Below are 21,419 nucleotides of genomic sequence, written 5' to 3' on the forward strand. Positions count from 1 at the left end.
TTGGCATACCCAAATGGAAAACCTTATAAGAGAAGAACTGTAAAGCCACAATGCATTGTTAGGCTTCATTTGACAAGTGACATCTTCTAGTTTCTGGAAATGTGTTTGTTTAGCATGTGGCTAAAACACAACCAAAACTACATCAGTTCAGATATGGCTCAAAAAAGTGTTTTTGGTCGTTGTCTATAATATTTGAATAACAAAACACTATATATCTTCTGCATCTCGTCAACCTGTATAAAATTCCAGACTTTCAGGCCTAACCTTATGGGAACTAGGGAGTTTCAATCATCTTCAATTGGCCAAATTGTGCCAATTGCTTTCACTCATTATTGTGTGATGCTGCCACTTACAACTGGCTTAAGCGGGTCGCCGGTGACCCAGGGGATGTTAAGAGGTTAAACAAATGAGACAAAAACACTTGTTTGTTTATTTATTGAGGAAAATGATCCAATGTTACATATTTAGGCGTGGCATAAGTATGTGAACCTATGTGTGTGAAAGGGGAAATTAGAGTTGGGTGTTTCAGTCAGACAATCAGGTGTGAGTCTGGAAGAAGAGAAATCTGAGTTTTCGCTATCAAAGTCTGAGCTTCACAACACAGGTTTGTGGTCAACACAAACAAATAAAGGCGGCCCCAAATACAGGCCGGGGAGGGAAAAAACAAGGATGGATTTAGGCCGTATTCAGACCATATCAGGTGTTGCTGCGCACCGCTGCAGGAGTGTACGGTGGTGTGCTGGGGTGTGGGTGTGTTTATTTGTGCTCTAGAAAGTAACTGCTGTGATGGTGCCTGTTATAATGTGACTGTGGTTTGTAGTAATGTACAAGTGCCACAAGATGGCGGTAGCTATAAATGAGGTACCATATAAGACCTGTGCAAGTGTCAGTGACTAGATTTTCCATAACACTGATGCCACAACACTGTAGAGAGCGAACATGGGACCCACCAGACGGAAGTTTGACGTCAAATTCAAAGAGAGAGTTTTGCAATATGTGGAGGAAAATTAAGGAGTGAAAGCTGCAAGACATTTTGACACTGACCCGAAAAGAATCAGATACTGGAAAAAACAGAAACGTGAGCTGCTGTTAGCTGACAAGAGGAGAGCACGACTAGCTGGAGGTGGGAGGAGGAAAGTTAGCTTGGAGCTGTAATCCACAATGGCCTCCTTGGTCTTAGAGACATTCAGGGAGAGGTAGTTGTCCTGACACCCCTGTTCCAGGGCAGTCACTTCCTCCCTGCAGGCTCTGTCATTGCTGTGAGAGATCAACCCCACAACTGCTGTGTTGTCCACAAACTTCACAATGGTGTTTGAAGCCTGTGTCACTGTGCAGTCGTAGGTGGAGAAGGAATACAGGAGGGGGCTGAGGATACAGCCCTATGGCGCTCCTTTGTTAAGGGTCAGTGGTGAAGAGGTGTGGTTGTCCACTCTCACCACCTGGAGAGACATCTGCACATAACATCACTTAACTGTGATGAAAACAGAGAGGGGTAATGGAAATGTAAGACAGTGTGACAGCAGTACAATCAGTTTCTATTTGCTGCATCAATGCCTTCTGCACTGGTGCTTAATGTTAGCGAAGTTGGCTTAACTACTTTTGAACCAGACACTGGTACAACCTCCATTACTGTCCAGTGTGGATGACTCCTGGGCTGACAGTGCGGGGGGGAACTAATACCCCTGAACTAATACCAGGACACACACATTTTACATGATTCTTTGACTGTGTGGAAAAGTGATGTTTGTGATCACAGATAATGAACGTCATTCAAATGTGAGTCTTACAGGTAAAACATGAGACTCAGTAGGCTATTATAGGAGTTTAGTTTAGTGTGTGGTAGCTGATCTGCTATTCTGATTCAGTTGTAGATTTTATTACTTTCAGACAGTTACTGAACAGTTATTGAAAGTACTTGCTTGGAAGTATCTTGCTTATTTATTTTGTAGCCTGCATTCTCTAGGCTGCAGTCTGCAGCTATCTCAATAGACATTTTTGTTTTAGTATATCACATAATGCTTCAGACAGGGATTATTCAATTTTACAAACTAGTGATGCTTTGGTGAGCATGATATTAATGATAAATGATAAAATGAGGTTTTTAGTTATGTTTATTTCAAATTAGAGGGAAGACCTCAAATTACTACAAAATTATTATTATTCATCATCATTCATCATCATTATTATTAAATAACATTAGATTTTTTAAGAATACACAGACACATTTAAATAGGGGGAAAAACAAATTAATATTTGATTTTAATTAAGCTTTTATTTTTAATCAATAGCATTCAAAAAACTCAGTTTAGAAACATGGAGGTTTCTTTACATTTCATCGTTTAAAAATATCTAACGTTTTCACAGAGAATATAAAAAACAGACATATTGTTTTTATATAGGTAAAGTAATATAAAACACTATATCTAATTAAGTAGTAAACACAACAGAATATTTGAACAGTGAGATGAGCAGAACCTCAGAGTAGAACAGAGAGCAGGACTGATGTGTGAGCTGTTGTTAGGGAGCAGTTCCACCTATGCAATCCCCCTATTGCAAAAGAGAGGAGAGTGCTTGTGGTGTTTTTCAGAAGCAGAAGAAGGGAGCAGGCAGTGTTGAGGGTCTGTATCCTTCTCTCTGCCTGCACGAGTTTACAATGTTTCCTTCACTGCTGCTTGCATTCCTCATGCAGGACCCATCCGGTGTTGACATGGACTCCATTAGTATGTTTGAGCCTGGTGGCATTCCAGCCAGAGCTGGCACAGAAAACACCAGCTGTTTGAACTGATCGTGAGTTGGTGTGGGGGGTTAGGGGCATGGTGCTCTCTTCTTTGGGCCAGCAGCTGGCCAGGCTTACAAGCACCAAGGACTCTACATTTTCTTTTTACATTCTCAGACCTATTAGAGTGCTCAGCTGTTCAGCTATGGTCCAGTGCAACTTCCTGTGCAGTTGTAAGCTCATTCAGGACCCTCTTCACCCCACAGTGTGTGTGCAGTTGAAAACAGACATAAAAAAAGACCTCAAAGTCAAATGCAAACCCAGGTTGTATCAGTGTTGTTCTGCATTGTCAGGTGACCTACAAAGTCTATAATGTAAATACATTTATCATCATATTGACATACTTTTATATCAAAAATAATAAATCACCCCACACATACTTTACATTTGAGAATTTTTAGTTAACTCACTCACAAACACACAAATGTATTCTTGTCATGGCTGTAGATTCTTATTTCATGTTGTTGGGTTGAGGATTATTTTTCACCTTTCCATTTGTAATTTGATGTCTCACCACTACACCAAAGTGGGAGAAGAGGTGTAGCAGTGGGTATGTCTCGTATATTACTCTGCCTACTTGCTTAGATCAAGTCAGGAGTGCATGCCATAGCAATGTTCTGTACTATGTTTATATCAAGAGATACAAGCAAAAACTTGTCCACTTCAACAGGCCCTGTTTACACCTGGCATTAACATGCGTCTCAGGTGATCCGACAGTTCTAAGTATATCTGTTCACACCTGTTAACATGTGTCTCCACATGCATCTTGAGTGACCACTTGTGATCGGATCTAACTTCCCTACTCTATATGCAAATAAACACATACATCATTTCTGTTTACAAATATATGTACTTACATGCAGTCATGTGAAAAAGATAGGACACACCATGAAAACATTATAAATAGATATAGAATATAGAGTTATATGCAGTGATCTCCTGGCAACTTCCAGCACCCATTGAGAGACGCGGTGCGCATTTATGCATGAGGTACAGCAGCCTAACTTCATTGATTATTTATTTATTTATTTATTTGCAATAGGTGACATATACATGTATTTACAACACCCACATTTCTCACAAAAAAACAAAAACAGTGTAATACACATAGCATGTAACATATACAGAGACTATTGACTATTAGACATACATAGATGTTATAGGAAATACACAGACTTTACAAAGACAGGAACATTTTTGACAAAGACATGGTTTCCTGTTAAAGAAACATGGAACATGTAGATGGACAGAGAAGAGGCAACCTGAGGAGAGGAGGAGGGGGCGCCAGGGCGTGTGAACCTCGACCCACAAGTCCCCCCACTGCCAACCCGGCCTGGGTTGTCAGATCCGCACACACCCTGCTAGCCCTTTGATATATGTGCCTTCTATTGTCTAAGTGCGTTAAAAGAGGTTCAGTGCAGATGGGAGACCTTATTCAGGACTCCCCTCGTGCACCCCACTCGTCCTGTGTAAGGATTGATTATGTACCTCTTCTAATGTGTGATGCAATAAAACAAGTGAGGTGCGACCACACAGGGCCTCTTCAGGCCTTGATCAGGCCCTCCACAGTGCACCCCACTTGACCCTATTCTAATTGATTTAGTTGTTGTTTTTTTGGATGGAAGTTGGAATGTTGGGCATCTAGCGTGTGGAGCATTAAAAAGTGAGGTGTGGCGTGCAGCGCGGACCCAGGCAGTCAAAGGGGCGGAGGAGGGCTGGAAAGGGGATGGGGGAGTACATGAGGGCCCATGACGGCACCCAGGTTGAACACCCTCCCCCCACCTGCCGGGCCACCCCCCCAGGGACCTCTGAAGGGTAGAGCAGGGCAGAGGAAAGCTGCAGAGTGTTGATAGTGAGAGGATCGACTGTTGTAGAGAGGGTCAGGACAAGGGGAGAGAGAACGGGGGTGGAGGAGGGAATTGAGCCCCACCATGAACCTTATATAGAGTGTATGTTACAGTTTTAGGCAGAGGTTTGGCATGAATGGTGATGTGTTACGTGGGCAACAGTGAAGCATGAATGATAAGGTGTGTGGGGGGAAACCTTCATGGGTTGGGTCTCAGACAAAGAGGGCCAGTGAAGTTACAACTGTAGAAATTTGGAAAATGATGACCAGAGGGAGACGGAGTCTTGTGAGTAGATACCAATCTACCTTTAACAAAGCCGGTTTGATCTGGATGGATTATGGATGGTATAACCTTTTCTAGTCTGAGTGCTAAAGCTTTGGCGATGATTTTTGTACATACATTGATTAATGAGATTGGTCAGTAACTTGATGATAAATGTGGGTCCTTATTGGGTTGTTGCTGTGTTGGAGGTTGCCGGAAGTCCGGAAACCTGTTTTGATTAATTTATCTTTCGAATGAAGAGTGGAGCTATAATTGACCAGAAGTGTTTATAGAACTCAGCAGGTTAGTCATCTGGGCCAGGTGCTTTGTTGTTTGGCATTGATTTAAGAGCAGTGTGAAATTCACATGAGGTATTGGCATTTCTAATTTATTTTTTTGTTTATTGTCAATTTTTGGTAGGTTGATGTTGTTGAGAAAAGAGTTTATCTCTTCATTGTTAGGTTCTTTTTCTGATGAATAAGGCCAGTTGTAGAAATGAAAGAACATTTGATTTATTGCAGTAGGTGAGTGAGTGAGTGAGTGATTGAGCTTCCCTGCTGAGTCCTGTAACCCTGCAATTGTTGATTTTTCCTTGTTTCTTCTGATTTGTTTTGCCAAATATTTACCATATTTATTGCCATGTTGAAAATGTTCCTGTCTTAGTCTGTGTATTAAAAATTGGGTGTGTCTGTTGGTTATATCATTGAGTTCTGCTTTATATTTATTTAATTTATTCTGAGTTTCATCTGTTGGGTTGACCATGTTAATATTTTCAAGGTGTTTAATTATTTGTTCCAATTGAATTTCTTTTTCTTTTTCTTTCTTATTTTGTGGACTGAAAATGAAATGATAATTCCTCTGAGTACTGTTTTTCCTGTTTCCCACAGAAGAGAAGACGATGACTCGGGGGATTCATTCATTTCTAGAAAGAGTGCCCACTCTTTTTTGATAACGGAGTCAAATTGTGGGTCCTGTAGGAGAGAGGTATTGAAGCGCCATCTGGGGATTGTTTTATGTGAGCAACTTCTAGTCCATTTAATTGTAACAGGGGCTTGATCACTAATGATAATCGGGTGGATTGTTGACTGGGTGATATTAGAAATCAAGGAGTTGCTTGTGAGAAAGAAATTGAGGCGGGAGTAAGAGCGATGAAGTGGTGAAAAAAAGGAGTATTCTCTGCTACTTGGGTGCTGTAAGTGCCAGCTGTCGACAAGACCATAATCACTCATGAACTGTTTTATAGTTAAAGTGGATTACCAGATTACTTTGTTTCTTGAGTTATCAAAACAGTCTATTGATGGGTCTAAAACTGTGTTTAAATCTCCTAGCTATTATTGTGTTGAAGCTATTATTACTGGGCAATCGATCAGATTTGTGATGGTGGAGAAGAAAGACTGAAAAAAAGTTGGTTCATCTGAGTTTGGACCATACAGATTTCCTATTGTAATTGGGTTATTTTCAATTGAGATATTAATGATAATATAGCACCCCTCAGGGTCGGCTATGGTGGTGTTATAAACAAATGAGATTTTTTTATGGATCAAAATGCAGACTCCTTGTTGCTTTGTGTTAGAATTTACTGAGAATACTTGATTGTACTGAGTTTATTTGATTCTGCTGCAGTCGGATCCTGAGAGATGAGTTTCTTGGAGGAGGCAAATGTCAACCTGTAAATGATTTAAATGGTCAAACGCTTTGGCCCTCTTTGCCTGAGATCCAACACCACGGATGTTCCATGTTAGTAGAGATCAACTGGACATACTTTTGTAGAATAGATTTCTGTTTTAGGTAATTGAATGGAATGTTGTGTAGAGGAAAGCATGTGTGAGTGAGAGTGTGTGAGTGAGGTGTGATTATTATGTGAGCAGGGGATCATGGATTATCTGTATGATGAGAGCAGTAGTCAGTATGAGGGGAAATGCAGGACGAGGGAGAGAGATGGGTAGGGGGCGAGGGGGCAGAATAGACATGATGACTAACAATAGCAACACTAATGATGACAGCATCAATAAAAACAACAAAAGCAACAACAGTGACAACATAGTGGCCTAGGGCTGTATACTAAATTACTAGTAGTTATGAGACAGAGAGAGAGGGATAAGGTGAGGGATATATTGCATATTACCAGGGATGGAATTAGAAAAGCCAGGGGGTTATGTCCTTGTTGCGGTATGACTGTTCGTTAATGTAAAGTTTATCAACAACTAGACTGATCAACACTTCTAGTAATGAAAGCCTGGCGTCAAATCCAGTGAGTTGGGTTTGTATGGAGAGTAGAATTTCTTTGTTTTTGGTACAGCATTTGGGTGGTGGTGATTCAGAACTGGATCGATCGTTGTGTGCTCTTTTGGGTGTCTTGGAAACGGATCCTTGCGGCATGTTTTGTTGGTGGTAGCGTTCATTGATAAAGTCCTCAAGTTCTTCCAGTTTGCGTGAGTCCAGTATTGGGATACAGAAAAGTAGTTCCAAATGAGCATCTAGTGGGCAGCCATCTTTCGCACTTGTACAACTGCGCGTGCGCTACTTTGACATCACCTCCAACTTCATTGATTATTTAAATCTCCCGACATGCTGACAAGATCAGTCAGGATCTAATGTTAATTAATGTTCTGTGTTCTTCTACACATCCAAAAGGTCAGCTGTTACACACACAGTCCAGGTTCATACTGTTTGGAGTAAGGCAGCCATCCTCCTGATAAATCTTGAGCTCCATTATGTCGAGCAGTGCAGCAAAACTAAAAACTGTAGTTATCAACTTAACAGGACAGAGGAAACAATCCAGCAACGTTCAGCTACTGAAATATTTTTTTAGACAGACAAGCGAAAAATTATTTTCCGGTTTTGGTTAATTTTTATTCCAATTGTCAATTTGATGAGGAAAACAGGTTAGGGGAACGGGGCAAACCAAAAAAAATGGGAACGTTTTTTAAAAATTCACATTAAAAACAGAAAAACAAAATAATGCATTTCTTTATCCTGTTATCAAACAAGTTGAACACAGCTTTGGACCACGAGGCAGCAGTTCAATTCCTGTGCCTAGTCTGCTGGAAAATAGAGGATGTCAGTTGAGAAGGCAGTCCTTCAATGTAGCCCAGACCACCTCCAAATGTGGTCTGAGTGATTGGTTCTCAATGCGTCCTCAATGTGTCTTGGGTGTGTTCACACCTGTACTAGAGCTGTCCACTTGTGATCGGATCACCGAAGACGAATGTTAATGTCAGGTTGTTGTGTTGTATTTATTGGAACCGCGTACAGTGTTAAACGTAAATGTTAACATTTGATGTACTGCACCAGAGTTAGTTTATAGCTAATTTTCATCTGCAGTCCCTTACAATCAAAACATATAACAGCACAATAACAAACAGTACAAAGCAAAAAACACAAAGGACACATTACACAGAATACAAAGCTACACACAACAGCACATCACAGTGTAAACAGGGCCACAATGTGCCATGATTTTGAAGTTTTAGGGGCAGCTGCATCCTTTATATACATTATTCACCATGACTGTCTTGTAGCCAAAATTCCCATGTGGTGTGCTGCTGCTTCTGTTTCGCTGTTTGCCTTCTATCATTAAACAGTTTCATGACTCTTTTACTGACCAGGCTGAGGGCAGGATCAAATCAGCATGGGTATGGGATAGGGCTGGGCGATATGACCAAAATCTCATATCCCGATATAGGTCATTTCATATCCTGATAACAATACCTATTCTGATAAAGCACATTTTAATTCAATGAATAAATAATTGGTCCTTCTCCTCAGTCTTCCCCCGCCAGCATAAAGCTGCCTCCATGCGTGCTTTACATAGCATGGAGATATTCTGGATTCAGAGGCGTGATGGAGATCAGACTGATCAGAGCTGTAAACTCTGCCATGAGGGAGGACTAAGACGTTACAAGGACAAGGGGAGGATATTTCTCCTCTTTTGATAGTATTAAAAGTTAAGTTAGACTCTTCTGTCGGCTTCCCGACTCACTTTAAAAAGACGAGAGAAAAAGAGAGAGAAAGAGCAGCTGTGGTCAAGTGAGCTAGAGAGTGAATGAAGAGAGGGAGCACTGGTCGAGAGAAAGCCGGTGGATCAGATCATTAAAACATTATTTTCTGATTGTTTCACAGTGGTTACGTTCTAAAGCACAAACACGCCCACACCTCCACTCAATCCTGTGGCTGTAGCAGAGACACACCGAGCTGAAATCAAAAGAGCGCACATAAATTTGGTATTTAACTCAAATGAAGGCAGTCTCTACTGCGTTTTGCTGTCATTTATAGTTGCCATCTCGCTGCTTCTCTGCTCTCTCTCACCGCTGTGGGGCTGAGCCCTCCGCGTGTGTGCAGCGCAGCACAGGAGACAGACAGTGGTGGAGAGTTGACAGCAACTAAACTCGCTATGTTACTGTAAATGCCGTAAAAGCTTTGCGAGTAAAAAGCCAAGAAGGGTAATTTATCAATGTAATCTGCACAAAAGATGGACAGTTCCAAATGACGAAAAATATTGCTGTAAAGAGTGTGATTTGCATCACAACGATGTAAACGATAGAGCATTATATGAAATTACAGACATTTTTCTCTCGTCACATGATATATATCATCATTTCGCACAGCCCTAGTATGGGATCCTAGGTATCCTTCAGTACGAATTGAACTGTGTCCATAGCACATGTAATTAATATTGAAAAATGACAAATACCAAAGGTTGGCACTTCATGCATGGTCAGGTTTGGTTGTGTATTTATTTTTTGATAATCTATTTCCTGATTAAAATTGTAATTCTATCAGTTTTACACAGCATTGTATCTCAGCAAAGTCCACGTACAGTGGTATAAGAAAACTACAAGCACAAATCTCATCTCATTGGCGTAGCCATAGAAAATATTTAGGACAATACTCAAATTCTTAGGGCACCCATGACACAGTGGTGCAGTGGTTAGAACTGTCACCTCAGTGTAATTTCAAATCCAATGACTGGCTGGCTCCTTTCTGTGTTGATTTTGAATGCTCTCCCTGTATCTGCAGGGGTTTATTTCTGTGCTCTCGTTTCCTCCCACACTCCATACCCATGCAGGTTGGATGGATTGGAGACTTCACAGTCTATATGCTTGGATTGTCTAACAGAAACAGAAGTCCCCTTTCCAATGACAGAACTGGTGTGCTACTTGTGACAATTTCGATGACTTCCTGAAACAGAAAATCTGACAATCTTTCTCACTTTACACTGACACTGATACCACTTTCATACAGCAGACATGTATGACAGTATGACACAGGGGTACTGAAAGTATATGCACAAATCAAAGTGTAGCCAATGTGTTACATTAGTTTGTATATAAAATAACCTATCACTTTTTTACCCATACAATATTTATCCCAGTACACCTTGCACTCTTCACCTATGTACTATTTGTATCCTGTTTACAGTTAACAGAAACAGTTTCACCTGTATATAGACATTGTATGTTGTCCACTTGTTGTTTCTATATTCATGTATCTATTTTTTCACTCATTTGCTTGTACGTAATAGTGATATGTTTATGTTTCATTATCTTTGTTTGGCTTGTTGTCCATGTGTATCTTTCTAAAGATTATTGCTTGTAAGCACATGGTGAGTAATAAGAGAACCAATAGGCGTAAAATCCTTGTGAATCATACTGAGTTCTGTCTAGCCATCATGTGACATTTTGGTAAACAGCAGCTAAGATACTGGAACTTCTTCTTGTTAATGATATGAACTGTGGAGGAGTACACTAAACTCTCCCCTCTGCTCTTGCAGCCACAGCAAGTCATCCAGAAAAAGCCTGCTCAGGTAAGAAACCCAAAGGATCATGCATGTACACACACACACAAATGCAACAAACACTCAAACACTTGCAGGATAACATCCTCATCACACTATACCTTATTCTGTAGATAGATAGATAGATAGATAGATAGATGTAATAAAGTTATGAAAAGAGAAAACTAAATCCAAGAAGAATTAAATTTAATGGATTGGAGTTAACAGATTAAAGGTATGAGCAAGCGGTGTTCAATGAGCATTACAAAAAGGAGTGGGTTTAGAAAGGACCTTCCTTCTAAAGTCCACCACAGTCTCCTTGGTCTTGGCCATGTTCAGCTGCGGGTGGTTTTCCCAATACCACTTCACAAAGTGGTCCACCAGGCCCCTATACTCCCCCTCCTGTCCATCCTCCACACATCCCACAATGGCAGTGTCATCTGAGAATTTCTGCAGATGACATGATTCAGAGATGCACCTGAAATCTGATATGTAGAGGGTGTACAGGAGGGGAGACAGCACACTCCCTGGTGAGCCCCGATATTGCACACCAGGCATGCAGACACACACCTCTATAGCCTCACAGACTGCAGTCTGCCTTTCAGATAGTCCTCGATCCATAAGATCATGAGGGCGTCCACCTGCATAACCTCCAGTTTTTCCTTCGGCAGCCTGGGCTCGATTGTATTAAAGTCACTTGAGAAGTCAAAGAATGTGATCCTCACCAAGCTGTTGGGTCTGTTTAGGTGGCCCTCTGCAGCAGGAATATAATTGCGTCATCAACACCCATCTGCGGCTGATACGCAAACTCCATGGGGTCTAATGAAGGGCTCACAAGTGGTCTGCGGTGTGTTAGGACCAGTCTGACCATGACCTTCATTATGTGGGAGGTTAAGCTGTTAAACCTGTTAAAATATTGGATGGGTTTGTTTGCCTGCTCTAGATTCCCCTCAGCTACACCACCCTTTTTCTGGAAGCCGGTGATCTCTCTCATTCCACTCCAAACATCCCTCACCCTGTTTCTCTGCTGTCCCAAAGGCCCTCTTCTTTTCATTAAGCAGGACCTTCAGGTCATTTGTCACCCAGGGCTTACTATTGGGGAAGCAGCGAACTACTTTTGTGGGGATGATATCATCAATGCAAAAACTGATATAACCAAAAACACAGTCAGTTATACCATCAATGTCCTCACCATGTGGTCTATATAGAGCATCCCAGTCAGTGACTTCTAGGGCACCCCACAGTGTCTCCATGGCATCATGAGACCATTTTCTCACTGTCCTCACAGTAACTGGTTGCTGCTGAACAATGGGCTTGTATGCTGGTGTAAGCAGAATCAGACTGTGGTCTGATCTGCCAAGAGGAGGCAGGGCTGTGGAGCTGTTTGCATCATACAACATTTGCATAGAAACAATAACAACAAACAAAAACAACACAAATCAAAAAGACACCCTGTACCAAATCATATTATTTCAGTCCACCTCTTTGTTCATTCATTCTGTATCTGTTCAATGTTATTTTTAAAGATTTGTTTAAACTTACTTAATGTTCTACATGTCTTCATTTCTTCACTACAGTTGTTCCATAGATTAACTTCCTTTGTTGCGATACAATGAAGTTTTGCATTCGTCCTCACTAATTGTTTTTTGAACATACATATTCCTCTGAAATCATATTTACTTTCCCTCATTTGAAACAACCTTTGGATACTGTTTGGTAACTGCTGATTTTTTACTCTGTACATGATTTGAATAGTTTTGAAGTCAACCGGATCCTTGAATTATAGGGCATTTAGTTTGATGAAGAGTGGGTTTGTTGGTTCTCTGTAAGTGGTTTTATTTACGATTCTTATGGCTCTTTTTGGGGGGATGAAGATTGGATCTATGTTTGTCTTGTATGTGTTCCCCCACACTTCCACTCAATAGATAATCTATGGGAGTATGAAGGAACAGTACAAAGTGTATAGTTATGGTTGATTTAAGAGATCTTTGACTTGATATAATATTGCAGTTGACTTTGATATTTCTGCTTTAATATAATTCATGTGTGGCTTCCAACATAATCTATTGTCTATTATTACTCCAAGAAATTTGATTTCAGACACTCTTTCGATGTGTACATCATTAATCATAACTTTCTTGCATGAGGTAGTTGAACGATTCCCAAATATTATAAATTTTGTTTTGTGTAAATTTATTGTTAGTTTACTTGAATAAAACCAACTCTTCAGTTTCTTCAATTCAATTCCTACTGTATCTAAAAGTTGTTCCAAGTTGATGGAGAGTAGTAGTGCATATCCAAGCCACTGTGTAAGCATCGTAGTGTTGTTTGATGTTCCCAGGCATCAACAACATATTTAGACACAGAAAGAAACGAAAAGGTACACACAGGCACACAGAGCTGCTACAACAGGCTGCCATGGTCCCATGACAGGAACAGTTTTTACAAACACTCCAAATTTGTACATTCACTGCGATATTAAATTGCTAATGCAGTAAGAGATATTGGGTTGAATAGGGGATTTATTTAGTATAAAACTCATCTGGATGTCTGGCCACTTGTGATGTTTTCCCTTTTGGAGGTTAATGGCTATCAGTGGTGCACCCTCAGATTTCACCAAACAAATTGGCGATAAAATGGTAAATAAGTCAATAAACTGCATTTTTATTGTGCTTTTATCCAAAGCACTTTACATTTTGCCTTAAATTCAACTATGCACACACTATGGTAGTGAGCTACCATGCAAGGTGCTGGCCTCACCATCTGGAGTACTTGGGTTTGAGAGTCTTGCCTTTGCCCTTGCTTCAACATGTGGACCCAGGGATCCAACTGTCAACCCTGCGATTAGTGGACAACCAGCACTACCTCCTGAGCCACAGCCACACCCAAAAGCACAAATGCCTCAAACTACTACAAATGATAGCTGAAACTATGAAAAGATACCTATGTTGTAAAACAAACATTTTATTTCCCTCATAAGGAAGATGTTATAAGGAAAGGTGTTTTGGGTTAAGGTCTGTTCTACAAATTGTGCTGAAGGAAGAACATGATTTTGTTCAGTCTGATCATGTTATCTGTATTATGAAACAAGTCCTCCAAACTGAACAGCAAAATGCATTGTTTGCTACTGCCCTTCAAAACAACACATACAAGCATTTTCTGATCTGACACTGCTATCGGGAGAATGACACTTTGTCAGTGCCTTTTAAGAACCATTATAAATGATCGATACAAAAAAAACATATGGGCAAATCTATGGTTAAGGTTACTTAAGTTTAGACACAAAAACGACTTGTAGGGAAAGATCATTGTTGGGATTAAATTACTTGGTTGAAGTTAGAATGTTAAAGAACAACTAACAGTAGGAAACAAAACAAACAAAAAACAGTGGTCTCCTGTGTCAAAGTTGCAAAGTTGCTTTTTGACCCATCCATCCACCCCAACCTCCTCCTTGAGAGGTTGCTACATCTGACTTTGCTCCTGACAGACAAGTTATAATTCACTAGAGGTCAGTGTCAGGTAAACATAGGTTCTTGCACTTCTTTTTTATTTTCAGGTCTCATACTTTTGGTCTCATACTGGTGTGTTCACATATTGGTTTTGTCATCAGTTTATGTGATGGAATGATGGTTTTTGTCAAACATCTCAGAGGCTTGGAACATCTGTATAGCTTCTGCAACAGGAAGTCTGCCTGTAGCTAAAGCTCAAACAAGTGCTTGGGCCAGATGCATAAACGATATGTACACACAAAAACCATGCATATGCCATTTCCCACACATAGACTGGTATTTATAAACACAGGGTGAGTGGTGGGAATGTGCGCACCTCATGCATTCTTTAGACCAGGTGTACACGTTTTTCCTATGCAATCTGAGGGTAATGTGATGAGGTGGAGATGAAATATGAGGTGAGAGACAGAATCTTTTCGTAAAATGTTGTTTAGGTTGATAACCACCTGCACTGATTTTATGATTTTTTTTTTTTTTTTTTTTTGGCGTTTCCACAGGTATTTGTAAAATGCCAATCAAAGGCACATTTATGAACACTGATTAACAGTTATTAATTACTTTTGTGTTTAATTTTATCATTCTTTTAATTTACATAGGAGTCGACATTTTATTTTGCTCTTATCATTCTTTTTATTTTATCCTTAGTTGTGGCACACCTTGTAAAGTTGGTATAGATATGAGAGCTACAAACTAATCATTGATTACATTTCTGAGCTATCACTGCTGACAATGGTTTACAGGTCCATGTGATGAATTAATGATATGGACGTGTAAAGAGCTGCACAACCGCGCGTAATGACCACTATACTGGCTGTTGGAGAACCTCACTGGTGTGACACAATCTGTGAAATTGCACTTCTTCTCTCTCTACAGCTGTCATTTGTTTCAATGATAGCTATAGAGATTGGTGGGGTAGGTGGCAAATTGATATGAAAACGGCTGATTCAGGGTGTGTCTTCATCCGTTTATGGTTAATTATGGGAGTGGAAATGAGGCTTGTGCACGTGAGCTCAGTTCCCCAATGACTAAGATTCATAAAACAGAACCATGCGTACGCAAGGCTTTATAAATCTGGCGAAAAGAATGTTTATGCATATTTCTGGCTTTGTGCGTACACACAGTTTTAGTCATGAGTTTTTTGCATCTGGCGCCTGGTGTTTTTACTTATGACATGAGTAAAGACTTTGTCCGTAAATACAGGAGTGTTTTTTTTTTTTTTTTTTTTTTTACTAATAAAGAGGTGAGAGAGGTGAGTTATTTCCAAAGTAAAAAATAAAGGAAAACAAAAAAAAGTTCTTCCATGTCTTTTCACATGTAGCAGACAATTAGGTGTTCTGTGTGTTGTGCTGGCAAGAGCCTCTACATCAGAGGGAGAATGAAAACAGAATGGTAATAAGTGAGTGAAACATGACACAGGACCCCCACCCCCAGCATTCCCTCACACTCCAGGAATCCACCAGCCTCCCTCTGTTCGCTGGTGCGGGCCACTTTTCGGTGTGAATGCATAACTGGGCTCTGATTTGTGGCTGTGTGGGAACAGGGCTGAGGTGGTTGGGAGGTGCTGTGAGACCCTGGGAGATGCAAGCCATAAAAATGTCATTTAGCTCTCCCACTTTGATAGCCTGCTTTATCTCAGCCACACCACTACCAGCTTGTGCAAAACCTCAAACCCTGTCATTCCAGTGGGATTCCAGTTGATGCATGACCCAACCAGAAGCTACAACACATGCATATAGCACAAGATCCCAATAAAGTTTCAGCTACTGCCAGCTACCAGATCTCCAAGCCAAATTATTTCTTGTAAAAAAAAAAAAGACAAAACACTTTTTAAATTTAATAGTCTGAATATCTCTCCTCATTAACACTCAGCTAAACTAAGGCTAACCAACAGTGTTGGTTGGAATAATCAGTTGAGAAGCCCAATTTGAACCTAATGTTGTCAGTCTAATCATCAGTTTTTCTTCATAGCATTATTGTACACATAGCAACGCAGACAAACTGTGTTGCAGGCTAAACATTTTCTTTCACAGACTGGGTTATGAGATCGAATGATGGAAAAGAAGGGCAGAGCAGCACAATTCACACCCTTTTTCTTCACCCTCACTATTCTCTACTCCATTTCTTATACCACTTTCTCTAATGGCATCCAGAATGATGGACACTTTGGCTCAAATACGTGAACACTTGGGTTTTCAGGTATTTGAATGGACGACATGAATAATAGAGAATTTGTCGTAATTCTGTGTAATAATTCTAAGTAATGAGTGCAAAAATGCATATAGAAATGCATATAGTTCTTGTTTTTGATTGTATGCCTTCTTTTTTAGTTTATAAGTTGACTTCAACATAATGTTATTTGGTCTGTTTATTTATTTTATTTCTTGCTTATTTTTTGTACAGATGACACTTGTAACAGATGTAGTGGGTGTGGTTTAGGATGGTGGGAGTGCCCTTATGTGTATGTCCTTGTTGATGTTACTCTGTTGATTGTTTTGTGTTGTTGGATTGTTGAATCTATTATCATTACTATTATGTATTTATTTTTTGTTTTTTGTTTAAATGTTCAACAATGTTAAACTTTCATGTTTTGTGCCTGAGGACCCCCTTGAAAATGAGATGGCGCATCTCAAGGGATTTATCCTCTTATTAAATTTGAAATAAATAAATATTGTATGTCATCTTGACACAGCTATGGCCTTGGTTTTCAAGAAGCTCAATGATCACTCTGTCTATTACAACAGTTATTTACTGTTTCAGTGTCTTTCTGTTTTCAGATGAATGGCTAAGTATACAGTTAAGATTGTGTCAAGGGTCAAGAATTCTTCCTGCTAACCAAGACTGGCCCTGTTTCTGTTCAAAGATTGTGTTTGGCCTCCTTGATCTTTTTATGACCCCTAGTTAATGACTTTGAATCATTTCCAAGGGAAGGTGGGATCTGGCCAACAGTCACAAGGAATAGCGGAATAGAATAATTTCCTGACTTAGACTAGGACAGACTCAGTCAATCATTAACAGTCAAATCAACAGAGACCACCAGAAGTACCCCAGTGGGTCTCTCTTACATCGCTATACTGTCTGAACATCTGAACAGAAAAGTCACAGAGTCAGCTGTTGGTGCTGGTAGTAGTGTGTCTGGTTATTAGCAATAATCCATAATTATTAAGTATAAAAATTAATAGAATTACTAATATGAATTAATAATTACAGGGCACCACTTGGAAACGGGGACCAATAACCAAACAAGGTAGTCTGATAAGGGAGTTCACCTTCACCTAGAATGTTAATATCTGAGGGATATCAACATTCACAGGTGAACACAGAAGGTATGAATTCGAGCTCTGACTCCCTCAATCAGCCACTATTCACAATATATAAAAATACAATAATGACAAAAGACTCCTCTTTAAAGATATAACAGTGTTTATTAAACTTAGCAGAATTAACAAAGTTAACAAGTGCTTCATTCAACTTAGAGCATAGAGCAGTGCTTTGTCCGACGTTATCTGACCATCAGATGATTAAAAGTGATGTGTATGTATATGTGCGTGTGTGCGCGCATGTGTGTGTGGGTTAGTCACAAGAGAGGGAAGAAAGAGGAGGGAAAGCAAGAGACAAGTGGTTCCTTTGTCCACAGAGAGTGCGCGTACGGATGGCAGTCTGTAATGCACATTGTTTGGTTTCTGATCGACAAAGCAACTTACTTTTTCACTCACGGTGGCACAAACACAGCAGTTGTCCCGAACGGGACAAACACAGAACAGTCTAGTGTGGTGAACACAACTAAACAGGCAGCAAACTTTAAATACTCCTCAGAGTATAGCAGAACAAAGGGACTCGGCGGTCCATCAATTCACACAACAAACAAAGCTTAAAAGCTGAAAAGAACAACAGCACTGAGGCTCGCTTCAGAAAGCGAGCAGGGTGTGTGTGTTAAGTCCGTCTTTTGGTCCGGCTTGGTTCCTCAGCTCGGATACTGACGGGGCTGTCCTTGTATTGTCGGTGGGTCGCACGGCAGCTGATCCTCGGCAGCATGGCAGAGAAGAACAGCAGAGTCGACCCAGTTGAAGAAGAGTGGGGCTGAGAAGTTTTCCATGTCTTCATGAAGAAAATCTGTTTCTTCCTTCTTCAGGCGGTGAGAGCGCTGGTTGCAGCAGCAGTCTCTCTTGTATCCAGCGGTGGAGTTTGGGTGAACACGGGCAAAGTCTTGTCTCATCCGGGGAGAGTCTTCCAGTCAATGAGGGAAAAACACGTGCATGGGGTTACCTCCTTTAGTGAAGCTGGCTCGTGGAGGGACAGAACTTACCCCCAGCTCAGTTCAACTTGGAAAGGTGTGTTTTTCTGTGTGCGTTCATTTTTTAAAGGGGCAATTATGTCACTACTGTGTTACCATGACTTCCTCTGTGCTGGAGCATCTCTGCCACTGAGAGACTGTTGTTGAGACCGTTCGTTTCCAGTTTAGCACCTAGGTGCGAACTGAACAGTGCATGTTGGGATATGGAGTCCGACTCTCTTTGTCTGTCCTTCCTGGTGCCCTTTCCTGTTGTCAGGCTTTGTGACTTGCATGCAGGCCTGCCTTGGTCTCATGCACTGGAGTATGAGGCCCAACACAGCCCATACCACCAACCCTAACTTTAACCATTCAACACCTTAAGATCTCTGTGCGTACATCCTACAGACGGGACAACTGCTGAGAAGAAGATTTGAAAGGTGTATGACACATGTGACAGTAATATCAGTGGAGTCATCAGGAAGGGGTCAAAGTCATCAACCAGGAATCAGTGGACAGCCAGAGAATGATTGAGGAGACTATTTACATCAAATGCCAAAGTAAAAATGTGATGAATGGGATCATCACATCTGGCCTCTCTCTATGATGGTAGGCTTTCACTCTTGTCACCTTCCATTATGGCTGTTTGGAATAGCTATAAACACATTTATCTTAAGACACATTGTACAAAGAATTATTATTGAGCATAACATGACCGTAAACATAACCAAACCTTAACAATAGAGATCTTAACAATAGATCAGAAAACACTGATATGAATCTTTTTGTAACAATGATCGGTAATTGTTTTGGAAGGAACGGACAAACAATGCAGTCCTGCTGATAGGGGTGTCAGATCAGAAAGTGATTTTACTGTATGGGTTTTTTTCTGTATAGGTGTGAAGAACAGTTTAAAAGATGGATTAAAAGTCTAAAGGAGCCTGATGACGCCATGACGGATCAGTTTTGTAGTAAATACCTTCACTAGATTGAATAGGCTTCTTCCTTTTCAAATGATGGTGTGAGCTTGGTGGTGGGGGTGGGGGGCAATATGATAAAGCTTCTTTTGTTATCCTTTTTGTTATTGTGGGAACACAAAAGAAGCTTTAATCATATTGCCCCCCCCCCCCCCCCCCCCCCCCCCCCCCCCCACCTTTTTTCTCTCCTGTTCTCATTTGCTCTTGTCACACATGGTAACATTTAGCTGGCCCTTCAAGGCTGAAGTCTGTGAGCACTAATGAATGGAGCTGGAGCTGCAGAATGTAGACAGGCTTCGACTGCTGAATGGGTGCACCGCCACAGCCTGGGAAAGGAAGAAGGTTATAAATTGTGTCAGTTAGCCTCCCTGTATAAAATGAAGCCATGTGGAAAATGAAATCCATTTCATCTGAGGAGGGAGGAGGACTATGTTTTTTCTTTCCCTTTGCCAGTTTTTCACAGTGATCATCAATCAAGAGTAGGTCAAAACCTAGTATATGATCAGTTGACCCACTCGACCTCTCTCTGGTTTTTTTTGCTAATTTGTGTTTAACTGGGTAGCATTTTTGATACACTCCAGATATTACAAATATTTTCCTTCAAAACATAGAATAAGATGGTGCTCCTCACCATGGGCATTTGGTTATGTTTTAAAATGGGGGAGCAAACTTGGAAAGACATATCCTACAATTGGGTGGATCAGGACAGGAATCAGAAGAAGAATGACTATTTCATAAAAATTTAAAATTATATTTATAAAAAATTATACAGCCTAAAATGGTAGTAGGTTTCAGGCTACTAGGTAATCTTCAAGGTCAATCTTCAAGGACAAACAATTTATATAAATTAAATGGCCTTACAATGTGTCACAATATGATTTTGGATAATTATACCTGGTTAAACAATGTTAAACCTGAGGGTTGCTATTCTCAATACTCACAAGGCCATCTTCAAAGTCTAACAATTGCAACAAATTTGGATGAATGAAATTGCTTCACAACTTACCTAAAAACCCATTATTGGGAATCGTGAGAAAGTTTCAGAGTGACAGAGACACAGAGCACCCCTGTAACCATAGTAACTTACTCTCCTGCCTGAGTGCGACCGGCACGAGGGGAAAGGGAGAGACGCTGACTGAGATTACTCTAAGCAGTATGCATGGGAATACATATAATAGATTTGAGTATATTTCTTGCTTTCCCCCTGTTGGTCTGAATAACTGTCCTCTTTTTGTGCTGTGATGTTATCAGTTATGAATTTGTTTTTCACTGCGTGAGAAAATGGACGTGTGGCGTGAGATCGTGTGAAAAATGTCAATTGCATGAGTCTCAGTCAGTGTGTGAGACTTGGCAGCCGTGCTCATGCCTCCATGCACCTTTTTTTCTGCCTCTTTCCTGGTTGATGATTATGGAGGCTGCTGTGGAAATTGTACATGAAAGTTTTGACAGCATTTTGGGTGCAAATTCAGGAGGGTCATCTCCACCCGGTTACCTCAGTTACAGTCAAATCAAGTGCACCTACACTAAACTGATAGAACAGCTATGAGTTGCATTTTTTACCTGCAAGACTAGTGTTTTAATGCTGTTGTTCATCATTAGTGATGTTAAGACATCAGAGAAATAAAAAGTTTGCGTCCTGGTATTAGTTCAGGTAAAAAATCCAAATGCACTGTCTCTCCTGTCAGCTGCTGAAATTGCTGTCAGCCGGAAAGTCAATCATACTGGACAGTAGAGGAGGAGATGGTTGAGACACTGGTCAGGTCCAGTCGATACAATGTGTCGTTGAGACTTGGGACATGTAGACATCAGACATCAGCTTCATCAGCTGCATAGTCTACGGCCAAGCTACTTGGAGTGTAAAAGAATACAAATACATTAGTATTCAGTTCAGTTTTTGCATTGATATTCGCCCTCCTTCCCTCCCCCAACCTGTCACCCAATTGACACAATTTACCACAAACATTACACCCCTTCTTCTCAGAGTCACCACTCAGAAGAAGTAGGTA

General features: G+C 40.6%; 1 protein-coding gene across 1 annotated transcript in view; it reads left to right on the forward strand.

Annotated features, from left to right (window-relative positions):
* hmga2 (high mobility group AT-hook 2) overlaps positions 1 to 21,419 on the forward strand; it is a 110,028-nt gene that overhangs the window by 80,334 nt on the left and 8,275 nt on the right. The window contains exon 4 of the mRNA XM_067581845.1: positions 10,658 to 10,690. Coding sequence (XP_067437946.1) covers positions 10,658 to 10,690 — 33 coding nt within the window. The remainder of the gene's footprint in view (positions 1 to 10,657; positions 10,691 to 21,419) is intronic.

The sequence above is a fragment of the Thunnus thynnus genome, chromosome 23, assembly GCF_963924715.1.
Source record: "Thunnus thynnus chromosome 23, fThuThy2.1, whole genome shotgun sequence".
NCBI classification, from domain to species: domain Eukaryota; kingdom Metazoa; phylum Chordata; class Actinopteri; order Scombriformes; family Scombridae; genus Thunnus; species Thunnus thynnus.